Source organism: Schistocerca nitens, chromosome 2 (genome assembly GCF_023898315.1).
Source record: "Schistocerca nitens isolate TAMUIC-IGC-003100 chromosome 2, iqSchNite1.1, whole genome shotgun sequence".
Taxonomy (NCBI): Eukaryota; Metazoa; Arthropoda; class Insecta; order Orthoptera; family Acrididae; genus Schistocerca; species Schistocerca nitens.
The window spans coordinates 724661445-724687304 of NC_064615.1; the positions used below are offsets into that span (position 1 = coordinate 724661445).

General features: G+C 40.1%; 1 protein-coding gene across 2 annotated transcripts in view; it reads left to right on the forward strand.

Annotated features, from left to right (window-relative positions):
* LOC126236917 (protein regulator of cytokinesis 1-like) overlaps positions 1–25860 on the forward strand; it is a 231708-nt gene that overhangs the window by 195311 nt on the left and 10537 nt on the right. Inside the window, exons 11-12 of one of the 2 annotated variants that reach the window (XM_049946571.1) lie at positions 7270–7413; positions 7572–7670. In XM_049946571.1, the coding sequence (XP_049802528.1) occupies positions 7270–7413; positions 7572–7670 (243 nt within the window). The remainder of the gene's footprint in view (positions 1–7269; positions 7414–7571; positions 7671–25860) is intronic. The other variant, XM_049946572.1, reaches the window with a different exon arrangement.

The following is a 25860-nucleotide window of genomic DNA, read 5'->3' on the forward strand; positions in this document are numbered from 1 at the left end:
CAAGTGAAACTCAGTTAGCCCTTTTCTCAGTGATATACTGTGAATTCTGGATCAACAGCAACAGGCAGATCCCATATTTCTGAAAAGCATTTGACACTTTGTCCCATTGTGAACTGTTAACAGAGATATGAGTATATGGAACAGGTTTCCAGATATGCGTGTGTCTCAAAGACTTCCTAAGTAATAGAACGCAGTATACTGTCCTAAATGGAAAGTGTTCATCAGAGACAAGGGTACTGTCAGGAGTGCCCCAAAGAAGTGTGATAGGACCACTCTTCATTGTCTTATACATACAGACGCTGATCAGCCAGAAAATTATGACCACCTACCTATGTAGGTATGTACACCTGTGGCATGGATAACAGCGGCAACACATTGAAGGAATGAGACCTTTGTAGGTTGCTGGAAGGAGTTGGCTCCACATTTGCACACACAAGTCACCTAATTGCTGTGAATTCCAGGAGGGGGGGGGGAGGAGCAATTAGCTCTGAAGCCACGTTCAATCACATCCCAGACATGTTCAATCAGGTTCAGATCTGGTGAGTTGGAGGGCCAGAACATAAATTGGAACTCACCATTGTGTTCCTAGAACCACTTCAACACACTCCTGGCCTTGTGACATGGTGCATTATCTTGTTGAAAAATGTCACTGCCATCAGGAAACATGATCATCATGAAGGGGTGCCCGTGGTGTGCAGCCATTGTGCGATATGCCTTGCACAAGCTCCGCATGACCCATGGATGCCCACATGAATGCTCCCCAGGACGTAATGCAGCTGCCACCAGCTTGTCTCTATCCCACAGTATAGGTGCCAAGGAGTTGTTCCACTGGAAGACGATGGATTTTCTGTCTAAGACAGCAGATTCATACCCTGTCATTGGCGCGCGCGCGTGCGCACACACACACACACACACACACACACACACACACACACACACACACACACACACGTATTCTGCCCAGCATTAAAGTGTGATGTTAGTTCCGCCACAGTTAGCCGCCTGTCCCATTTTAGCAGTCTGCTCAGCCTACATTGTCCAACCTCTGTAATGAGGGATGGCCGCCCAACCTCACGATGTATGGACATGATTTCTGGTTTCATCTTTGTTTCACCACATGTTGAAGACAATCACCACAGCACTTCTTGAACAACCAAGAAGTCATGCAGTTTTCGAAATGCTTGTGCCAAGCCTCTGGGCTAATCTCAGTCTGCCCTTGGTCAAACTCAGATAGATAATGCGTCTTTCCCATTCTACACATGCACAGCATACTCACTGATACTACATGCACTGTGCATGTGTCTGATTAGCAGTCATTCCTTGCCAGGTGACACTGCTGTCACCTGGACTGGTTTATATTGATAGTAGTTTGGTGGTCATAATGTTCTGCCTGGTCAGTGTCAGTGATCTAGTGGACAGGATGGGGAGCAATGTCGAAGTTGAGTGATTGTAGGAGGATACAAGATAACTTAGACAAAATGTCTAGTTTGTGTGATGAATGGCAGCTAGCTAGGAAAATGTAAGTTAATGCGCATGCGGAGGACAAACAAACCCGTAATGTTCAGTTACAGAATTAATAGTAGTGTCCTGCTTGACACAGTCACGTCATTTAAATATTTAGGTGCAATGCTGGAAAGTGATATGAAACAGAACAAGCATTTGAAGATTGTGGTAGGGAAGGTTAATGGTCAACTTTGGTTTATTGGGAGAATTTTGGGACAGTGTGGTTCAATCTACAAAGGAGACAGCATGTAGGACACTAGTGTGATCTATTTTTGAGTACTGCTCGAGTGTTTGAGATCTGCGAAAGGTCAGATTAAAGGAAGACATCAAAGCAATTCAGAGGCGAGCAGCTAGATTTGTTAGTGCTGGTTTTGAACAACATGCAAGTATTACAAAGATACTTCAGGAACACAAATGGGACTCCCTGGAGAGAAGCAGATGTTCTTTCCGAGGAACACTATTGAGAAAATTCAGAGAACCAGTATTTGAAGCTGACTGCAGAGAGACTCTACTGTTGCCAACATACATTTCTTGTAAGGACCACAAAGATAAGATATGAGAAATTAGGGATACAGGGGCATATAAACGGTCATTTTTTCCTTGCTCTATTTGCAAGTGGAACAGGAAAGAATATGACTAGTAGTGGTACAGGGTACCCTCCATCGTCCATCGTACAGTGGCTTGCGAAGTTTGTATATAGATGAAGATGTAGATTGTTTGGATGTGAACAGATTGGACACAAGATACAGTCCAGACTTAGCACTGAGCAATTTTCACTTGTACAACTACTTAAGAGTTTCTCAGCAGCAAATGCTTCACAACAGATGACAACATGAAAGCAGCGGTTAGAAACAGGTTATTCTTATAGGCGAGAGACATCAGTGACATAAGGATGCAAAAGCTCCTAGAATGTTATGATAGATGTATGAACAAATAAGAAAACTCTGTACAAAAATGAAGAAACATGTAAGGAATTAAATAAAAACAGTTTTTTGAAAAATCTGTGACGATTCAATTTTATAATAAATAAACCTTATTTTCCGAATAACCCTCATAATATCTAAATTTCATACTCAACACTGTGTTTGCATAGATAAACACATTCAATATCAGAGAGAGAGAGAGAGAGCGATATAACTTTAAGTAATGTGCCTGAGTGTCAACTGTACTCAGTTGGAGCCAACACACTGAAGCACTAATAATTATCAGCTAATGAGAAATATTACTTATGTTGTTGTTTACCTCCCCAGTATCGGTATAGGCTCTAGAACAATAATACAGCTTGCACCAAAATTAAGATGACACAAAGAATAATCAATTTGGTTACAGTGGAAGGCCTCATCACCAGATCAGATGAAATGAAGTGTTGTGAATTTCTGCAGGACTGATATCCATACATATTAAGAATAAGAAATGGTCAAATTTTGTAACATAGATACCAAACAAATTGTATATGCTGTACTAGAGTTCATAAATTAGCCCCTCGTCCCCACATAACAGGTTTCAAAAGAGTGTGTGTGAAGCTCTGTGGTGTTGATGTGCTTGTGTATGAACAAATGGAAGCAAATTAGACAGTCATATAGGAACAGGATCAGGAATTGCAATATTTATCAATAACCCAGCAGAACAGTTTGCCATTCTACTTCCCCTCAAGTTAATGGCCGGTGTGTGTGTGTGTGTGTGTGTGTGTGTGTGTGTGTGTGTGTGTGTGTGTGTGTGTGTGTCATACAGAGGTGCTTGTCAATAAGTTGTCAGCTAATCCAGCTAAGAGACAAGGGCAGTCACTGTAAACAACAGTCTGCTGTAAAATAACTATAGGTTAGCAAAGAGTAAACTAATTGTGGGAGAAGAGTTTAGAAACGAATAGGAGACTAACTGCGACAGACACAAGACATAGTGTCCTGTGATCTTCAGTGATTAAATTGCTACTATCAGTGAACTTAGTAGGTACATTAACAGGTCCTGAAAAAGCAAAAAGCTGTTACAAACTTGTCAGAATAACATAAGATACACTTTTGAACTTGTAAAAGAGAGGACAAGACTATTGATCATGTTACTTTTTCTGCAATAACTTAATGATTTGACCGTCAATCATAGGAAACAAATAATCAAAAAAGGAGTAAACTGAGCCATCAATAAACCATATGTAGTTCTTAAATTCACATAAACTTGTGACAGTGTATATGATTCAGCAAGATTTTTGGGTACATGATTATCTGCTATCTTTAAAAGAAGTATGTTGTCATTAAAACATGACAGAACAGTTTGATGGTTCCACGTCAAACTGTTGGACCAAAAAATTTTGCGTGTCTTGTACTGGCACCCTCGTAAAAAGTGACGCAACTTTTATTTAACAATTACGTCGTTTCGGCCTACTTTCATTTTTGTGTTTTTTGTACTGCACCAAATGTTATGAAATGTTGGATGGCACAGTGATGGCCCCATCACTGTGTCTGGCAGTCATGAATTTCTTCATGGAGCACTTAGAGGAGCAGGTTATGAACTTGGTGGCATTATGTCAGTCTTGCTTCCTAAGGCACGTCAATGACAGCTTTCTGATATGGCCTCACAGTGACAATACATTGCAGCAGTTCACCGATGACATGAATGGTGCCCACCCAACATTAAATTTACCGTCGAGATGGTGAAGGATGGCAAGCTACCATTCTTCTATGTTTTAACTGAGTGGAAGGCAGGAGGCCGGCCTGGTCATTCATTGTAGAGGAAACCAACTCACACTGATCGGTATGTGAATGCCGATAGTTTTCACCACCGTGTACACAGGTTAACGGTTCTGAACGTGTTAATACACAGAGAAAAAGTTATTTCTGATGACAACTACCAACAGTCTGAATTGCATCACTTGAGACATGTGTTTAGAGAAAATGGTTGTAACAAAGGAAACTTTGCAGTTGCTTTCAGATGCCACCAAATAAGGATGCCTTGTAAATCAGTTGAAGAGCCAAGTCAGCTACTTTCGTGCCATACTGTGGGGCAGTGAACAGCAAGTTAGGACATGTGCTGCCGAGACATGGACTGAGACCAGTGTTCTCGCCCTCCTCCAAGAAACGAGATATATTGTGCCCTGTTAAATATGACATAACTCTACATAGATCAGACAACTAGCACAGTTGCAGAGTGTTATACCAAGCACAAGCATCATATTAAACCAACGGAGCATGACAATTTGTTATACAGAAACTATTCTGTGAAAAAAATAGATTGTGTATTATGGCTTTTTATGTACGCATCATAATGAATTGCCTGTCTTCTTGTTAATTGCCCTAGTTACTATGATATTTAGAGATTATGTCCCTCACAACAACAAATTCGAATAGTTTGCAACGAAAAATACAGGTCATGGGTCACCATGAGTTTGCATTCAGTGCATGTTAGCTCATACTTCGCTGCATATGAAATATAGGTAATATATTGAATTTTTCTCTTGACTCGAGAGGACATTACATCTGTCTTCAGTCTTGAGAAAATACTGCACTCACTTTGCCCACACAAGCAACGATACGACTGTAGTTATATTTTCAGTGGAGGGCCATCGGTAGCTGGTAAAAGAAAAAATAAAGCATACCATATCTTTTTAAATCGTTCAGGATATTGAAACATATTTTTGGCAGATGGTAGCTCACATTTGGTTAGTATGCTGAACTTTTTCACTACACAGGTAATTATAGATTTTATAATTACAGGTTTTTTTCACTGGAATATTTTCAAGGTTATATGTATAGAAGACTATAGCTTGTTGGTGAAAGAAAAAATTATATGGGTGTGCAACAACATAAGTAAAAAGATTACAGAAGTATTAACCCTTAGTAAACTCTGCAGTTTCTTGATAAATAGCTTATGAACTAATTAACAATTTTAAGAAATTTGCATTTTCACTTACTGTTGAAGTTTCCTAAATTAAAGTGGTACAGAAATAATTTTATAACATTTTTTTTCTAATGTCAATTGTGTTCTTTGTGGTTTTTTGTTGTTGTTGTTGTTGTCCCGTCCTGTCCTGTCCCCCCCCCCCCCCCCCCCCCCCCCCCCCCGTCCCCTGTTGATGATTTCATTTCACACAGGCAAATCATGCATATAGTGAGATTTAGCATTTATTTGTTTGTTTATTCTGGGAGATTTTGGCTCTGAGGATCCTTCCTATTGTATTCATCTGATAATGCATGACAGTTAATGGGAATACAGTTTAATAGTAGACATCATTGCTCTAAATTTGCATTGTGTCACTCTGTGTTTCCTTTTTGTTTGTACAGAAAAGCAATTCTTCAATTTTGGCATTTGTTTTATTATTTTGATTATTGTTTTGCCTCTAAAAAAATCTTCAGTTGCAAAGACTTGAAATTATTTTCAGAAAAAGTACTTCTTAATGTTGCAGTCTCACTCCACTACAGTGTTTTCATCCTCTGTCATTGTTTCATCTGCTGTTGATGCAACTGAAGTCTTACCTTCGACCTTAACCAGCTTGTCTGTTTGGTTTTTAATATTCAGAGCACTATAACCAAAGATTTTTAGGTTGTTTTTCCTCCATATCCCTACTAATCACGTACAAGGTGTGATCCATCTAATATGCTTCTCTCTCACTTTTCCATTTTCAAATTTAAATAAAAGTTTTATTTCGGGTGATAGGGAAATCAGTGATGCAACAAATTCTGTTTTTGAGGTAAGAATATGAGTACTGTCAAGTTCATGAAAGACCTAAAACTTCTGGAACTTACTTTGATAAATGCACATGTATTTTGCTTACCAAAACTAGATAGTGATTTCTGTAGACGTTTTGTATAAGCAATGAAAAGGGTCAGTTTGATGTTGTGATTCATACTCCAAATGCAAGACTAAAGATTATTATTTCATACTAACAATGTAAGGAAAAGATAGATTGTTACTTAACATAAAGATGACACACTAATTTGCAGACAGCCACAATTAAGACACTTACTCATTAGCTTTTGGCCACAGCCCTTGTCTGAAAACACACACACACACACACACACACACACACACACACACACACACACATGCAAGCACATCTCACTCATGTGGCATTCGGAAATGAGCTACCAGAGATGGAGGTCATGTGTCTGTGAGGTGTGCTTGCTGTGTGAATAAATGTCTTTGTGTTTCACTTTTTCTTTGTTTTTCTTAAGAGGGCTGTCGTCGAAAGCTTATATGTAAGTTTCTTCCTAATTGTTCTTGTCTGAAACTTAACATGTCATCTATATGGTAAGTAGCAATGTATCTTTTCCTTACATTGTGGTTTTGCGTTGTACTAGAGAACTGAAAAATGAAGTACCCATAGTGAAAAGTACAAGAATGAGATGTGATGCCAAACAATGGGAACCCCCAGTTGGCATATAAACAATATTAGGAAAAGGATAGATTGGTACTCACTTTAAAGATAACCCATTGAGCTGCAGACAGGCACACCAGCAAGCAAGCATGCTTCATGCACACTTGATCACACTACCGGCAGCAACTCAACGGAACATTTAACTTTATTGCTGGAGATAGGGCAGAGAATCAATTAGACTTAGAATTAAAAATATCATTTATCCTCTCATAGTTTCCAGATTATGTGTGTTTATATTAGCTATAGTTTGAAATCTGAATAGCTTGCCAACTTACATAAAGTTTCCTCTGCTGCTCCTGGAGCCCCACTTTCCTCCGCTAAAATGAACAGAACTGTGGAGACAGGGTTTTATTTATTTGATGAATATTTTAGTAACTTATTAACCATTATAATTTTGCTTTCAGCAGAAAAAACAGCCCTCATCAAAAGAAAGTGGTGGAATGAAACGAAAATTGGATTTTGAAAGTACATCATCACACAAGAAACAGCAGTTCGCATACCGGCCAAAACCACATGAATTAGTGCCCCAGAGAGACTGTCGTAATAATGTGAGTTTTGTATTGTGTGTTATAAATTAGGTTAAAAATTTAGCTGGTAAGACATGTACAAATAAGGAAAGTTATTTTTGAGAGGTTTGCAATTAGATACAATTTATCAAACTTTCTTTCTTTATTTATTTGCTTCTTTTTATTCCCTAATCTTTCAGGTGACACGTCGTAGGCTGCTGTCACCAGTGCCAAATATGAATGAAACATTTGTTTCTGGCATTGGGGAGATCGATGGTGGAACGTATTCTGTTTCCAAGGTAAGAGAGCATCATGTAGTTCATTAAGACCTGAACATGCTGGAACTGGATTATTCTCCACTGTAGCAGATGTAATTTGACTACTTAAGTTTAACTCGATTCTTTAAAATACACCTACAGGAATACTCCAGTAGATCTAGTACAATTCTGAAATAACATGGCTGATTGATGGAAAATGTTCATGACTAAGGAAAGTCTTCACTCAATAGTGAAAGGAGGGCAACATCCAGTGGCTACCATGTGTCATTGGATGGTGCTGTTTGTGGTTATATGCCAAGGTTGTAGGATAGCTTGACCATACCCTGTCGTGTCACTTGTGGGTTGCATGTTTGGGGTATTATGTTGGTTATGCTGTGTCAGTCATGTTACATTTCATTAAATGCATCTGGCTTCATAAGATTGAGGAAACTGTACAGATCCGAACGTATTTTCTTTTTGTAGCATCACTATAAAATTAGTTTGTTATATTGTTTTCTTGTGGTGTGGAGGTTCTTGAAACAGTACATTGTAGGAGCAAGGAAACCATTTCCAGGTTAATTATTTGCACTGTATAAGTAATTTATCTATTATTTATTTACATTTGTTGTCTTTCATTGCACTGCTTTAGACAATTTTGTACAAATCGTCTTTCAGTTTCATGTTGGCCAAATACATCTTCATTATTTGGACTTAAGCTTTTTGTCATATGAAATCACTCTACCCATCGTAAATTTATGTTGTTTATAGCTTAGCTTGATTTTTTCCAGTTGCTTGATTTTGTCAGTTTTGTTTTTTAAAACTTGTATTGCAATTTGTACTGTTCCATAATTTCTCTCTCTTGTTCTCGTGATGGTTGTGTTTTCTTGTGTCCTGACAAGATGTCCAAAAGAACAATGTGTTACTCCTGATCAGGCTCATTATAAGCTGCTATCCAGCGTCAGTTTTCATGGTAATTTTTGTTTATGCCTGTTCTGATTACTCTCCTTTCTATTTTGAGTATTCTGTCCATCTGTGGTGTTGGTTGTTCTAAAAATGTTGCTTGAACATGTTATTTTTGATTCTGTAATTGGAGTCTGCTACCAAAAATGGGAGAAACTCTCAGAACACCAGCCAATTGCATTGACAAAGTGCCAACAAAATTCTTAAACATCTGCCAGAGATCCTGAGATTAAAGCCAACAGGCAATACATCAAATGAGATAAAAACTGTAAGATGTGAACACAGTTACATTTGTAGCTCAGCAGGGTATACCACCAACAGATGCTTTCTCTGATTGAGAGTGAGTCAGTGGCATGTGTATGGGCATTAATACTGTTGTCCGAATTTAACAAAAAATGAGCTATTCATTGTCATCATCATCATCATCATCATCATCATCATCTACATATTCATTCCCTCAAGCTCACTGCCTTTGTGTTTTACAGTGTAATGCCATTCTGGTGGTGAAGCTTCATTTCGATCATTCTTTGTCTGCTAGCATACATTTGTATTATTCTTTCTGACATAACCCTTAATTTGAGACCAAATAAACACTCAATGTAGTAGATTCTTGTAAATACCATCAGATAAAACTTCAATAATCAATTGTGAAGCAAAATGCTCAATCTATTGGGTACTAGCTTTTGCCAACACTCTCACTTCGAGTTTCAACATTGTACGACTATTCTGAAATCTAAGGGTTATCATCACTTTGATGATTCACACAGTAGATAAATATGCCACTGGGTACATGATAGTCTCTCTCTCTCTCTCTCTCTCTCTCTCTCTCTCTCTCTCTCTCTCTCTCTCTCCAGAGTTTTAGCCTACAATAAAATGATATTTTCTGATTAAATAAGACGCAAAGGAATCAGTTTTTAACCAAATATTATCCTTAACTTCGCTTGAGAGACACTGCATAGTAAAGTACGATGTTAGTCCAAAAGTAATGATTTTTCAATTTTTTGTTGTGCAGAAAGTAAATATTTACCTAAAAGCTAATTTCCTGTACTGGGTGTATCTTTGCTATATTCATACAGGAATATACTCCAGAAGTTGCAATAGATAACTCAAAATCCATGTGGCTCAGCTCTTTCTGGTGCCCACACAACTCGAACTACAGTCACCAGGGTGCAGAGACCAGTACATAAAGTCTCCCTCCTCCTATCGCCCTATTCCACATCTGACCGCTTCCACTTTCCCAACTCAACAAAATGGAGCCCACACCTAGTTTCTCACAGCATGCCCTCCTTCACTAACACTCTACACCATAACTCGTACTGCTTTTAATTTCCACACTGGTCTCGAGCACCCAGGACAGTCAACTTGCCTGGCGATTTTAGTACATTTTTTCAAAAAAATCACAGTTCTATAACAGTGAATTTGGTACTTTTGTACAATGTCTCAGAGGAAAGGTTCCGTGTGGCCTATTTATTAACGAGGTGGTTCTTATAATCGAAGGTTATTATTATGATACACTGATGTCCAAAATTAAAGCAACAAACCGCTGATTCCCTGACCAGATACAATCATACAAACTGCTAACAGATGTCCATACGACCATGTTCTGCACAGAAGATGGCATTCCAGTCAACAGAGAATCACACCAATGATGTCATGGCACCTATCAAAAAGGGTAGTGTTTGCCGGGTAGCCCCATATCCAAATTAGCTGTATACACAGTCATAGACAGTGCAGTATGGCACAGAGAAGACACCTACCACACACTCTGCGGTGGAGAGCCATAGGAAGAATGGAAGCAGGACAGGCGCAAGTTCATGTGGCCCGATAGCTTAATGTGAATCGTTCTGTTGTTTCACAAATGTGGTCACACTTTCTAGAGACTGAAATTGTATCCTAAAGACGAGGGCAGGGCCGACCACTTGCGACATCTGAAACAGAGGACCATTATTTAGCTGTAAGGGCACTATGATACCGCCTTAGCACTGCATGGCAACTGGCACCTGCCCTCGCAGCATCCACTTGACATGTTGTATTGTGGCAAATGGCGTACAGAAGGCTTTGGCAGAGTGGCCTTTGTCAGAAACCTGCTGCATGTGTAGCTCTGACAAGTCTTCACAGAAGGGAATGTCTAGGGTGGAGTTGTCAACAATGTTCTTCTCACAGATGAGTCCCGATTTGGTCTGGAGAGTGATTCTCAGTGGATTCATGTTTGGAGGGAACATTGAACATGATTTTGGGATCCAAACATTGTGGAAATAGACCGATATCAAGGAGGATGCCTAACACTGTGGGCAGGGATTATGATGGCTGCTCGAACACCTCTTCATGAAATTGTACAGGTGAATTGGCAAGGTTTAACAGCTGTTAAGTATCGTGATGAGGTCTTGGGACCTCAGGTGTGGTGTTTGCAGGATGCTGTAGCCCTAGAGTTTGTACTGACAGATGGTAATGCTTGAACGCGTACGGCACAGGTGGTTGATGTTTTCTTGTAAATGGAAGATATTTCATGCATGAAGTTGCCTGCCCACTCTCCTGATTTGAATCCCATACAGCATGTCTGGGATGCCCTAGGTAGGTAGGTTGCACAACGTCAACATTCACCAACCACTCTCCTAGACTTGCGAGCAGCGCTGTAGAGAGAATGGGCATTATTGCCTCAAAATGAGATTATGACGTCATTCATAGCATGCTCTATCATTGTCAGACCTGTATTGCTGCCAGAGGTGGCCACACCCCGCACTGAGCACATTAACCAGTTGTTGGAACGTGTGTGCAAATCTTTTAAGTTAGAAGAAACAAAGAACATTCTTGTCTATCATTATGCATGTAGCACTTGTTTATGTTCTGTATTCTTTACATTGTTTGTACTTTACTATCATCCGTTTGTACTATTTCGAGGCAAAATAAATGCAACTTTGCAATATTTCCATTTATTGCTTTAATTTTGGACACCAGTGTATAAGTGGCAGTCAAATGAAACCTGAACCCTTGCCCCAGCAGGAGCGTGGAATGGTTCCACTCAGAAGTAATTGCCACACACATTAAGACACAAGATCAATTGCTGTTTGTAGAATGTGACTGGCCACTGATGTATTCATAATGGCACCCACTCTTGGAGTTCCTTGTCCGACTGAAACGAACATCCACACATGACTTCCATCAGATTATCAAATATGTAAAAATATGAAAATCACACAATGAAGGGTCCAGACTGTATGGAGAATGTTGCAGTATTTCCCAACCAAATCCATCTGACAGCATTCGTAGGTGTTGAATTTATGGTGCATTGCAGTTTCTGCAGTGTCTTCATGATGCTGCACATTTATTGTGGTTCCACATTCAAGGAACCTGAGGAGCAGAGAGCCCCTGCAGTCGAAGGAGGAGGTCATCATGACATAATCGGAACCTGTGTAATCAGTTTTGGATTTCTTTGGCTGGGGAGATGTGGGATGTTTCAACTGTTGGATCAAGGCTATGATTTACTGATTTTGTTGGGAAATGCTGCAGCGTCCTCCTTACAGGCTAGATCTTTCACTGTGTGATTTTCACATTTGGCAGACTGAAAAAAGACGTGCATGGATGTTGGTTTCACGTGGACGAGGAAGTGCAGGAGTGGTTGGGGTTGTGGATCCATCATTGGCTGACCATGTTCTATAAAGAGGAATCGTTCATCTTGTCTCCCAGTAGGTTAAATGACTTAACATGTGTGGTAATTACTTCTGAGTGGAACCATTCCATGGTCCCGTTGTGCCATGTGTTCAATTTTCATTTGTCTGCCCCCTCATGTATTTGAAATTGCTGGTGTGTGATTTATTTTATACAGAAAGGAAACTTGTGCAATCAACATTTTACTTTAATTTTCCTCTGTGAGATATGTTTTGGAACACTGGGGCACACACACAGCAATTTCAAACTTGGGACATCATCAAGATGCTCCTTTCTGATACACTTGTCCCAACTGGCTCTTTCTTATATAGGCATATATTTTGTGCAAACCTGGTGGATGCAGTTTGTTATTGGTTGGCGGTATCTTTATGCAAAATGTCTGCTACTAAATCGTGTGTGCCCATAAATAATAAATAAAATAAGCATGTGATGTGTATTAGTGATTCATGTGTGTGGTATTGCCCCTATAAAGATAATTCTGCAATAATTGATTTAAAAACTCCATAACACCTGACTCCTGTGTCCATTTCCCTGGGTTTAACTCCATCCTAAGTACGTACCCTATCAAAGCATTAGAAATAGCAAACAGTTTTGTACCATACTTACTTGGCTTAATTTTCATGCATACATGAAAATGAATTCATCATGGAAAACTATGCAAAGCTTCATCAACTGCCAAATATCCATGAGGAACAGGCTAGGGATGACACAAAATCAAATTATCAAAAAAATGGGACATTATCTTTCTTTATAGTGACAATCTGCCTGCAACTGCTACCCGAATTTCAGCTATTGTCATCCGTCTAATAGTCAAAGCAGCTCAAACAATCCTATGACCTCCTTGTGGTGCAGTCCTTCTGAAACAACCAATGCCAACTATTCTTTGTTACACTGTTGTTCTTACTCCACCAATTAACCACGTGCCCTGCAGTCACACCACTACAGCTAACTGCCTGTACACTCTATCGGTATGAAGCTCCTATGTCCATCATGTCAATAATTCGACCTTTCTCAAAGTCCAAAAGGTGACGAAAAGCTGCTCATCCATGTCCTGCATATGCATCTACACTGAAGCGCCAAAGAAACTGGTATAGGCATGCGTATTCACATACAGAGATATGTAATCAAGCACAATATGGCGCTGTGGTCAGCAGTGCCTATATAAGACAAGTGTCTGGCACAGTTGTTAGATTGTTGCTGCTGCTGCTGCTACAATGGCAGGTTACCAAGATTTAAATGAGGTTGAGCCTTGTGCTATAGTCAGCACATGAGCGATGGGCCACAGCACCTCAGAGGTAGCGATGAAGCGGTGATTTTCCTGTACAACCATTTCATGAGTGCATCATGAATATCAGGAAATCCAGTAAAACATCAAATATCCAATGTTGCTGTGGGCAAAAACCGATCCTGCAGGAACAGGACCAATGACGACTGAAGAGAATCGTTCAGCGTCACAGAAATGCAACCCTTCCGCAAGTTGCTGCATATTTCAATGCTGGGCCATCAACAAGTGTCAGTGTGCGAACCATTCAATGAAACATCATTGATATGGACTTTTGGAGCTGAAGGCCCACTCGTGTACCCTTGACGTCTACACGACACAAAGCTTTAAGCCTCACCTGAGCCCATCAACACCGACATTGGACTGTCGATGACTGGAAACATGTTGCCTGGTCGGATGAGTCTCGTTTCAAGTTGTATTGAGTGGATGGATGTGTACAGGTATGAATCCATGGTCCCTGCTCCTGGAGACTGTTCAAGCTGGTGGAGGCTCTGTAATGGTGTGCAGTTGAAGTGATATGGGACGCCTGATACGTCACAGCTGCTGGCCACCAAACTCCCCAGACATGAATATTATTCAGCATATCTGGGATGCCTTGCGATGTGCTGTTCAGAAGACATCTCCATCCCCTTGTACTCTTTCAGATTTATGGATAGCCCTGCAAGATTCATGCTGTCAGTTCCCTCCAGCACTACTTCAGACATTAGTCGAGTCCACGTCACATCGTGTTGCGGCACTTCTGTGTGCTCGTGGGGGACCCCTATGCAATATCAGGCAGGTGCACCAGTTTCTTTGGCTTTTCAGTGTATATCAGGATTCTGCAAGCCAACTGACAGTGTGTGGCAGAGGGTACTACTTCTGGTACCACTAACTGATTCCCCTTCCCCATTCCACCTGGAACGGGAAATGGGAAGAATGATTGCCGGTAACCTCTGCGTTACCCCTAATTTTTTGAATTTTCTCGTCCTGTTCAGTTTGTGAGATGTATGAGGAAGTAATGTAATGTGTTGTCCAACTCTTCACAGAAAGTGCACTGCCACAATTTAAATAGTAAATCTGTCCTTGATGCACATTGCCTCTCTTGTAATGTTTGCCACTGGATTTGTTGATTATCTCTCCAATGATCTCGTACCCTGATGATAAATGCTGGACCTTCTCTCTGTCATACAAGCACATTGTAAGAGACTTCCTTCATGGATGAGTTACATTTCCTTAAGATTCTTTCTTTGAATCTCTGTCTGGCATCTGCTTTTCTTTGTATTTGTATTATGTGGTCTTTCAACTTGAGATTGTTCTGGATAGTTTTTATCAAAACCTCAAAGGAATGAACCCTCAGTCTCATTGCCACAAGTTGAAATACACAGAACAGGATGTCTGTTGAATCAGTGCTCATATTTCCTCTCTCCCAACGGAAGTGTTATTACACTTATGGAAAAAAAATTGCAGCCTCAAGAAATAATTAATGTAGAGTAATGAAATTTTGGGAATATATTTGTCTAGTTAACATTTATAAATGATTAACATTGCAAGATCATAGGTTAATGTCAGTGTGAGGTAAGCCATTGCAAGTGTGAAATGCTGGTACTTTAATAATGGGTGTAACTGCCAGAATGTTAAATGTAAACATGCTTGCATTGTGTTGTGCTGATGATGGATGTCAGTTTGTTGGATGGGGTTCCATGCCTGTTACACATGGGCAGTCAATACTGGAATGGTTACTGCTGTTAGAGCATGTTGATGGAGTTGTCGTCCGATGATGCCCCATATGTGCTCAAATGGAGACAGATCTGGTGATCGAGCAGGCCAAGGCAACATGTCGATACTCTGTAGAGCTTGTTGGGTTACAAAAACAGTATGTTGACAATCTTCATCCTGTTGGAAAACAACCCTGGTATGCTGATCATGAATGGCAGCCCAAGAGGTCAAATCACCATTGACATACAAATTTGCAGTCAGGATGCATGTGAGAACCACAAGAGTGCTCCTGTTGTCATACGAAATCACATCCCAGACCATAACTTCAGGTGTAGGTCCAGTGTGTCTATCACGCAGATAGGCTGGTTGTAGGCCCTTAACTGGACTCCTCGTAATCAACACACGGCCATCACTGGTACCAATGCAGAACCAGTTTTCATTAGGAAACACAACAGATTTCCACTCTGCCCTGCACTGAGCTATCGCTTGACACCACTGATATCGCAAATGTCAGTGGTTTGGGCTCAGTGGAATGCACAGCACATGGTGTCTGGCTCTAAGCTGTTCTTAAAGTAACAGATTTGTAACCGTTTGTTGTGTCACTGTGGTGCCAACTGCTACTTTAATAGCTGCTGCAGATGCAGTATGATACACCGAATACAGTTGTCTTCCCTCTCAGTAATGCCACTTGTCCATATGGAGCCCAGTATTCTTGCGACCGTACGTTCTTGTGACTACTGCTGCCAGCAATTGTGTACAGTGCTACAGTCCTACCAGGTCTTTCTGTAGTATCACAGAAGGAACATCCAGTTTTTCATAGCTCTATTACATGAATCTGTACAGACTCAGTGACGTGTTGATAACGGCATTTTTGTCGCCTTAAAGGCATTCTTGACTAACATCAACTCACCACATCCAATCTGAAAGGTAACTAATGCTCTCAACCATTACAACATGTATTTGGAGCAAACCCGATTTGCATAATCATAGTGGTGCTACTAGCGCCACTCTTATGCGACTGGCACAAAATTTCAGTAGATGTCATCTTTCAGATGTATAAACATGCCTACAGAGTTTCATGAATGTCACACAACTCCTTGATGTTGCAGTGTATTTGTGACACAAGTCAACTAAGCAAGGCAGAAGTACAAATTTAAATATATACAGGATAAGCTGTCTATTTCAAATAGCTCATCCCACAACTGATATTAGTCAGTGGTTCTAGAACTGGATTTTCAGAAAAATTTTAAAGAAGCTTTCATGTCGCTACACCCTTCCAGATTCTTGTGCAACTTACTTGTGACCAGCATGAAAGTAAGTTCAGGACCAGAGAAGCTGAGATGTGGAGCTAAAAAGGAACTATATCTACAAAAATCAATAAAAGCTGTGAAAAAGTTGAAATCGACTACATTAGATCTCAGATGGGTACAAGTACTCTCTGCACTCTTTTTATGGGTATTACGCAAGTCACATCGACATCAGTGTTGACCCATTAAACCATTATAATGTATTTTATAGTAGACACTGGTTCAACTACCATCTATGCCTGCATATTAGTGATAGTGGACAAAGTTTTGTGTGTTAGTGACCTAAGGACGTGGCTAGAAATGAGTTTTATTACTGCCTGTTATGGTACTTAATCACCTGGATTTATTCATGAAGAAGCTCTGCAAATTGGGTATAATAACTATGGAATATAACAATAATCGCATGATTCTTCTCCACTCATGCTCATAAAATAAGGATAATGCTGATACATGGTGAAACAACGCTCTGGTGGGCAGTTTGCACGCTTAAATCACCTCGGGGTATGACCATGCGGTGCATTTGACCTGCGGTTGCCGGACAGTGGTGCTGGCAGCAGTCCACATATGCAGAGTTGTGTTGTGCATATCAGAGTACGGTACAGCAAGTAAGTGTGCAGACATATTCAGATGTGCTAATGGTGACTGTGTGTTGAAAATGGCTCAAAGAATACATATTTATGACCTTTTGAGGAGTAGAATACTAGGGCGACTGGAGGCTAGTCAAACACGGCAGGTCAAAGCGTGGACTCTCCGTGCGCCACACAGTGTGATCTCAAGATTATGGCAACAATTCCAGCAGACAGGAAACATGTCCAGGCGCTACTGTACGGGACGTCCACAGTGTACAACACCACAAGAAGACAGATATCTCACCATCAGTGCCTGCAGATGGCCATGGAGTACTGCAGGTAGCCTTGCTTGAGACCTAACCACTGCCACTGGAACAGTTGTCTCCAGACACACAGTCTACAGTCGGCTAAACAGACATGGTTTATTTGCCCAGAGACCTCCAAGATGCATTCACTGACCCCTGGTCACAGGAGAGCCCGTAAAGCCTGGTGTCAATAACACAGTACATGCTCATTGGAACAGTAGTCCCAGGTTATGTTGACGTGGGAGTCCAGGTATAGTCGGAACAGTGATTCTCGCCGGGTTTTCATCTGGCATGACCCAGGAACCAGATACCAACCCCTTAATGTCCTTGAAAGAGACCTGTATGGAGGTCGTGGTTTGTTGGTGTGGGATGGGATTATAATAGGTGAACGTACACCCCTGCCATGTCTTTGACAGAGGAACTGTAACAGGTAAGGTGTATCCGGTCATCATTTTGCACCAGTATGTCCGCCTTTTCAGGGTTGCAGTGAGTCCCACTTTCCTCTTGATGGATGATAACGAGCGGCCCCACCAAGCTGCCATTGTGGAGGACTACCTTGAAACAGAAGGTATCAGGCAAATGGAGTGGCCTGCCTGTTCTCCAGACCTAAACCCCATCGAACACGTCTGGGATGCTCTCGGTTGACGTATCACTGCACGTCTTCAAACCCCTAGAACACTTCAGGAGTGCCAACAGGCACTGGTGCAAGAATGGGAGGCTATACCCCAGCAGCTGCTCAACCACCTGACCCAGAGCATGCCAACCCGTGTGCATGGTGATCATATCCCGTATTGATGTCGGGCTACATGCACAGGAAACAGTGGCGTTTTGTGGCACATGTGTTTTGGGACAGTTTTCTCAAGTTATCAACAATACTGTGGACTTACAGATCTGTGTCATGTGTGTTCCCTATGTGCCTATGCTATTAGTACCAGTTTTGTGTAGTGCCACATTGTGTGGGTCCACATTCTGCAATTATCCTTAATTTATGAGCATGAGTGTACTTATTTGGATTGTAACTATTAACAATTTGGAGACATTTATAGTGTCTGGCACTGTCTTGTGACACAAATTTTGGCATTATGGATAAAAAGGAGGAATCGCAAAAGTGATCTAAAGCATGTACAACCATTCATTGTTGCCTCTGTGAAGCTTGAAGATTTCCAGAATGTGGCAAGAGCAAGTAACCATTACCTGAATGCAACTACTGTGAAAAACCTCACCTGCTCTTTGATCAAAATATCAAAATCTGGTTTGCCCTTCATAGAGGATATTCTTTGCATTCAACAAAGTGGAAACATTGAAGGAGATCAAGATTACAATGAGAAGGCATTGATATAACATGTCTTCCATGTGTCAAGACCTGAACATTGATTAGTGAACATAAAAAGAAAGATTTATCATCTATGTGTAACTTTTTGATTGAAAAACTTGTGTGTTTGCAAAGAACTTTGTACTTCAAATTAAGAATTTCATTGATAATGTGATTGTCATTTTTTCTTTCATTCAACGTTTTATCGATAGCATGATGTACTTGTCTTAATCATTGTACATAAATTTCGTTGTTTTGGATGAATTTTGTTGTTTTGCTAGCAGTTTATAGAATTTACTGACACGTTTTTTTCTCTTCCCCTGCAAAATTTAGCTTTCCCATTAAACTCTCTAAGTTCCACCCAAAAACTTTGCTTGATTCAATGCTATTTGATATATATTTTATAACCTCCCCTTTCCTTTCCATTGGGCCGTAAAATTAAAAGTGTGAGTGTCAGGTATTGCCATGCTCCTGGCCAGTACCTGTCCTAAAATAATTTTTCAACATTTCACACTTTTTGAGTACTACTCTGTGTAATATCCTGCATTATGCAGCACGGATCTCTTCTGTAGAAACTAAGTCTTCTTGAAATCCATTTAAAAATGTTAGAGCGAATCCGTTGTACTTGAAATGCTAGAAAGTGATTTACTAAATTGCTGTTACTTTTGTATGATTTGTTTCTCCTATCACAACTTTAGTATGAATAGATATTAGCATCCCATTTGGTTGTCACTTGTTGTAGGCACAGTAGTGTCTTCCCTAGTGACTAAATTGCAGTTGAATGCTTGTCAATTCTTTCATGTTTGCTGTTACTGAATAGGGTATTCCATTTCCAGCCAGATGAAAAGTAAGAAAATTGACTTCATTTTCTTTTTAATTATTAATAATTTCTACATGTGTCAGTTAGTGTAAAAGAACACAAAAAACTTTCAAGAAGTTATTATTCTTGAGTTAAAATTTGATAAAATTTGTCTCATTTTCTGTACGAGACACTTTATCTGCTGTGTACCGTATTTATTCGAATCTAAGCCGCACTTTTTTTCCGGTTTTTGTAATCCAAAAAACCGCCTGCGTCTTCGAATCGAGTGCAAAGCAAGCGGGAGTTCTGAAAAATGTTGGTGGGTGCCGCCACAACTAACTTCTGCCGTCGAATATATGTAGCGCCACACAGGCATGCTTTGTAGGCACAAAGATAAATACTGGCACCAAAATCTCTGCGTCAGTAAATAAATTTAAAAAAAAAAAAGTGGAAGACGAGCCTTTTTCCTCCGCCCAGAGATTCGACCACTGAATTTTGGTACATTATCCAACGAAGTAAATACAAATTCTGTATTGTTGATCTTCGAATGTAGCAGCATTTCAATGTACTACGAAAATCCGACTGGCAAGACTGTTTGGGATGTTTGTCAATATGGCCAACTCTACGTTCTGAATTTTTTTCCTACCTGTGAGAAGAGATGGTTGCTAATAGGAGCTTTTATGTATTGTGAATCACATGTAGTATTCTCTTCGCCATAAGATTAATACGAATATAAACATTTTGCCATGTATTGTTTCGTGTTTGCTACTATCTCATTTAAATCCTGTCTGCCTAATAAACTACGAAACTAGAGTGAGACAACAGCAAACGCGGAAGAATATACATATCATGTCATGTTTATATTCGTATTATTCTTATGCCTGATAGTGATACAGTCAGAAATGAAGCACGGCAACTGACTAGATTTTTAAATTTAAGATGACTCTAATTTCTGTGCAGAACGTAATGAACTAAAGAGGCACCTGCAAAGATTTTCAAACGGAGAAAAATTTTCGCTAAACTCTCGTTCAGAACATCATCTATCATACGCAGTCTATTATTTGGTTCTTGTTGATCATTATCAAAGAAAGCAGTAGTTTAAGTAACAACAAATGTTTCGCTAATGAAACGATTCCTCTCTATTTTTTATTTGTAAGCGGCGGTAGCGCGCACAAAAGCAAGCCACGCCGCGAGCGGCGACAGGTCGTAAACACGCACCTATCAGAATGCGACAAACAATGCATGACAGTATAGTAATGCATTTTCAGCTTAGACTGACGACGTAAACACCTATAACAAAGAGAACGGCACTTATCAGATCAAAGAAAAATAAGCAATCAATTCAAACCAGACGAAGCACGTGAAAAAGGAAGGATATCCGTATAAATACGGACGGAGCGCGTGACGCGTAGCAATGGCTACCTGGTAAACCGTAACTGCTAAGCTTACGACTCGAACCAAACTACTGCAGCTGTATCGTCATTCATTCGACCTAAATTGTGTCTCATATTACAATTAGACGAACTTTGTTTCGATTTGGAGGTGCGACCTAAAACTTTTCGCTCCCCTTGAATTTCGAGTCTCAAATTTCAGGTGCGGCTTAGATTCGGGAAAATTTTTTTTCCTTGATTTCGAGTCTCATTTTTCAGGTGCGGCTTAAATTCGAGTAAATACGGTAACTCAGGAAATTCAGATCAGACTTCAATGAAAAGTGATTCATTTTGAAGCTGAGTGTCTTTTGTTGATGGTATATTATAGTAATACAGTTATTAGAAACCTTTATTTCCGTGTTAAACACAAACACAATTTTCATAAAGATTGGATTCAACCTCTTTTTATATACATTAGTTTAAGTTTCATGGAGTTGCAGAGTCCCTTGTCTGAAATGCGGATTAAAATTAATCCAGCACGTCCCTGAACTGAGTGACCTCCTTGTTGGCAACGAGTTTTAGATTTTGTGCATTTTGTTTTCTGTTTACGAAAACTGCTAACTTAAGTGTTTTACCCAATATTGTGTTGCAAATTTTATTTGCCGTAATTTTGTAGTGGTTATAAATAATAAGTCTCCCATTAGAACATGAATATCTCTTAAATGTAGTTTTGCTAAAGAACTAGTTGTGTTAGAAAAAAACAAGAACAATTAATTGCTTCAGATTTTTTTAAACAGGCAAAATTCAAATTGTTTTAATTTTGTATTTTGAACAATATAAAGAGAAAGACAGTAAGAGTAATTTAGCCATTTTTCACTTTGTGCATTTCCTGTGCTTTCGTATATTTTACACTTTCCTGCATTTTACACTTTTTCGGTCGGTCTGCTAAAAAGTTTAAAATGGAGGTTTTATTCTAATTTTGAACTCTTCAATCCCTTTTGTAATGCTCATCGTCTCGGAATGTGGTCAGTTTTCGAACTGTTTTATACATAAGCCAACTGCCAGCAATCAACAATATTCAGTCTTCTTTCTGATTGTGACATAGCAATTCTTCAGTGCCAGTACAATTTTATTCACTGTTATTCACAGCAGCACTTGGCATATTTAGCATCAGCCCTGATTTAAAATTAAATACCTTTAAGACAGTTAAACATTCAAACTATATTGTTCACAAGGATGCATTATTCCCTTCATCCCTTATGGTTGAAATCGCTAATCATCTACATTTACAATGCAACAATTGCTGTATCTATTAATCCTTATGTTTTCCCTTGTAAAGATTAATCCTACTTCACTCAATCTGCCTGTATCCTAAACTACACAGCACCACATTAATTACTAATTTTAAGCCATATAGTAATTATACATCTGGTTTCTTGTATCTTTATTCCTTAGATCAATACCAGTTGTTGATCTGGATGTCCTAAGAGTCACCAGACCATTTTCTCTGCTGTCTCGGCAGGTATTTAAACTTCATTTTTGTAATGTGCATAGAGAATTGACACAAACAAATACTGCTCATCATATGTCCCATTTTATGCCCATTGTCAACAGAAAGAATTGTTTTGTTTCCAGTTACAAAGAAAATTATTTTTAAAGCAGAATTTTATGTGCCAGTTCGATGCAGTGGTCCCAAATTAGTCTAGTGTGATATTCGGTTTTGCATTACATATAAACAAGGACAGTAAAAACATGAAGAATAATCAGTAGTCCAGCAGCGACTGAACAGCACTGTTGCTTGGCAGTAGCACACTGGTAAGTCAGGCAAACAAAGGCTTAACAATCTTTATTAATACATATCTCTGACTGGAATACTCTCTTTCAAATTCTGAAGGTGGCAGGGGTAAAATACAGGGAGCAAAAGGCTATTTACAATTTGTACAGAAACCAGATGGCAGTTATAAGAGTCGAGGGACATGAAAGGCAAGCAGTGGTTGGGAAGGGAGTGAGTGAGACACGGTTGTAGCCTCTCCCCGATGTTATTCAATCTGTATATTGAGCAAGCAGTGAAGGAAACAAAAGAAAAATTCGGAGTAGGTATTAAAATCCATGGAGAAGAAATAAAAACTTTGAGGTTCACCGATGACATTGTAATTCTGTCAGAGACAGCAAAGGACTTGGAAGAACAGTTGAACGGAATGGATAGTGTCTTGAAGGGAGAGTATAAGATGAACATCAACAAAAGCAAAACGAGGATAATGGAATGTAGTCAAATTAAATCGGGTGATGCTGAGGGAATTAGATTAGGAAATGAGATACTTACAGTAGTAAAGGTGGTTTGCTATTTGGGAAGCAAAATAACTGATGATGGTCGAAGTAGAGAGGATATAAAATGTAGACTGGCAATGGCAAGGAAAGCATTTCTGAAGAAGAGAAATTTGTTAACATAGAGTATAGATTTAAGTGTCAGGAAGTTGTCTCTGAAAGTATTTGTATGGAGTGTAGCCATGTATGGAAGTGAAACATGGACGATAAACAGTTTGGACAAGAAGAGAATAGAAGCTTTCGAAATGTGGTGCTACAGAAGAATGCTGAAGATTAGATGGGTAGATCACATAACTAATGAGAAGGTATTGATTAGGATTGGGGAGAAGAGGAGTTTGTGGCACAATTTGACTAGGAGAAGGGATCGGTTGGTAGGACACGTTCTGAGGCATCAAGGGATCACCAATTTAGTATTGGGGGGCAGCGTGGAGGGTAAAAATCGTAGAGGTAGACCAAGAGATGAATACACTAAGCAGATTCAGAAGGATGTAGGTTGCAGTAGGTACTGGGAGGTGAAGGAGCTTGCACAGGATAGAGTAGCATGGAGAGCTGCATCAAACCAGTCTCAGGACTGAAGGCCACAACAACAATAACATCTCTAAACCAAATATGGTACTAATCTGGGTCCACTCTGTGGAATGGGCATATAAAATTCCACTTTACACTGTTCTGTTTATAACATGAAACAAATTTATGCTTTCTGTTGACATTGGGCGTTGCTTGGAAGGTGTGATGAGCAGTATTCATGTGGGGTAACTCAAGCTACACAATGCGGTAACTAAATTCCATTATTCCATTATTCCATATTTTGACAGGTGCTACCATGGACCAAAACAGAGAACATTTGTCCATGGATACAGCATGCAGTAAACATGTTTGTGTTGTTACTGTAAACCATACTCCCCTACTAGCGGAACAGTTTGTGTTGTGATAAGTTTGTGAAATGTTTTTACATCATAGTTCTGGCTTTGCACTTACCAGCATAATGGAAGCCTGTTAATCCACACAGGGAATGGTAGACGTGATCTTCTGATATGGTGTAGCAAATTGAATCAACTGTGAAGCCTGTGTCGTGTATACTGAAAAATATCCAGAATGCAGGATACTGTCTGCACAATTATTCAGCAATGTTTTCCAGCAACTAGCAGATTCTCCCTCTGTAGTCGGAACAGTGGAAGATCATGGTAGAACTCACGCCGTTCATATTCCTGTTGTGGGGAGTTGATGCTTATTGCAATGAGTGGAAGAAGACCCTGGAATTAGTGTATGTAGAATTTCAGTATCTGTTGGGGGTTTGTCATTCTCTAGTCTGGTCAATCTTTCATGAACTGTTGCAAAACACATATCATTTACAGCGTATCCAAACTCTTCAGCCACAAGGTCAGCTTCCGAGAATCCCTTTCAGCCAATGGCTGTTGCAAAGATGTGGTGAAGATCCACTTTTTAACAACAAAGATACCGTTCACAGAAGAGGCTGGTTTCATGCAAAATGGGATTGTCAGTTTTCATAACAATGGCATCAGTGCCAATTTAATGTATGGGCAAGGATTATTGCTGATCGAGTAGCAGGATGTTATATACTGCCACTACCAAATAGGTTGACTGGTGCAAGGTGTTATAAGTTCTTATCAAATGACTTGTCTACCTTGCTGAAGAAGGTGCCATTCCAGCAATTGCTGTAGATGTAGTTCATGCATGATTGATCACCAGCCCATTATATCTAACATTTCAGATAGCACCTCACAGAGACATTTAATGGGCAGTCGATTGGTTAGGAAGGTCCCTGCTTCCCCCAATTTCAATCCCTTTAAATTTTCGTTCTGGGGACACTTGATACCTTTGATATATGCAAGTCCGATTAATTACAAAGTGTGATTAGAAGTATCAGGACACCCTCAAAAGCAAACGCTTTTCATATTAGGTGCATTGTGCTGCCACCTGTTGCCAGGTACTCCATATCAGCGACCTTAGTAGTCATTAGACATCGTGAGAGAGCAGAATGGGGCACCCTGCGGAACTCAAGGAACTTCGAACGTGGTCAGATGATTGGGTGTCACTTGTGTCATTTGTCTGTACGTGAGATTTCCACGTTCCTAAACATACCTAGGTCCACTGTTTCCAATGTGATAGTGAAGTGGAAACGTGAAGGGACATGTACAGCACAAAAGCGTACAGCCCGACCTCGTCTGTTGACTGCCAGAGACTGCCGGCAGTTGAAGAGGGCCATAATGTGTGATAGGCAGACATCTGTCCAGACTGTCACACAGGAATTTCTCAAACTGCATCAGGATCCACTCAGAGTACTATGACGGGTGGGAGGTGAGAAAACTGGGATTTCGTGGCCAAGCGGCTGCTCATAAGCCACACATCATGAAGGTAAATGCCAAACGACGCCTTGCTTAGTGTAAGGAGCGTAAACGCTGGACGATTGAACAGTGGGAAAATGTTGTGTAGAATGAATGACGAATCACGGTACACAATATGGCGATTCCATGGCAGGATGTGGGTATGGCGAATGCCCAGTGAATGTCATCTGCCGGCGTATGTAGTGCCAACAGTAAAATTCGGAGACAGTTCTGTTATGGTGTGGCCGTGTTTTTCATGGTGGGGGCTTGCATCCCTTGTTGTTTTGCATGGCTCTA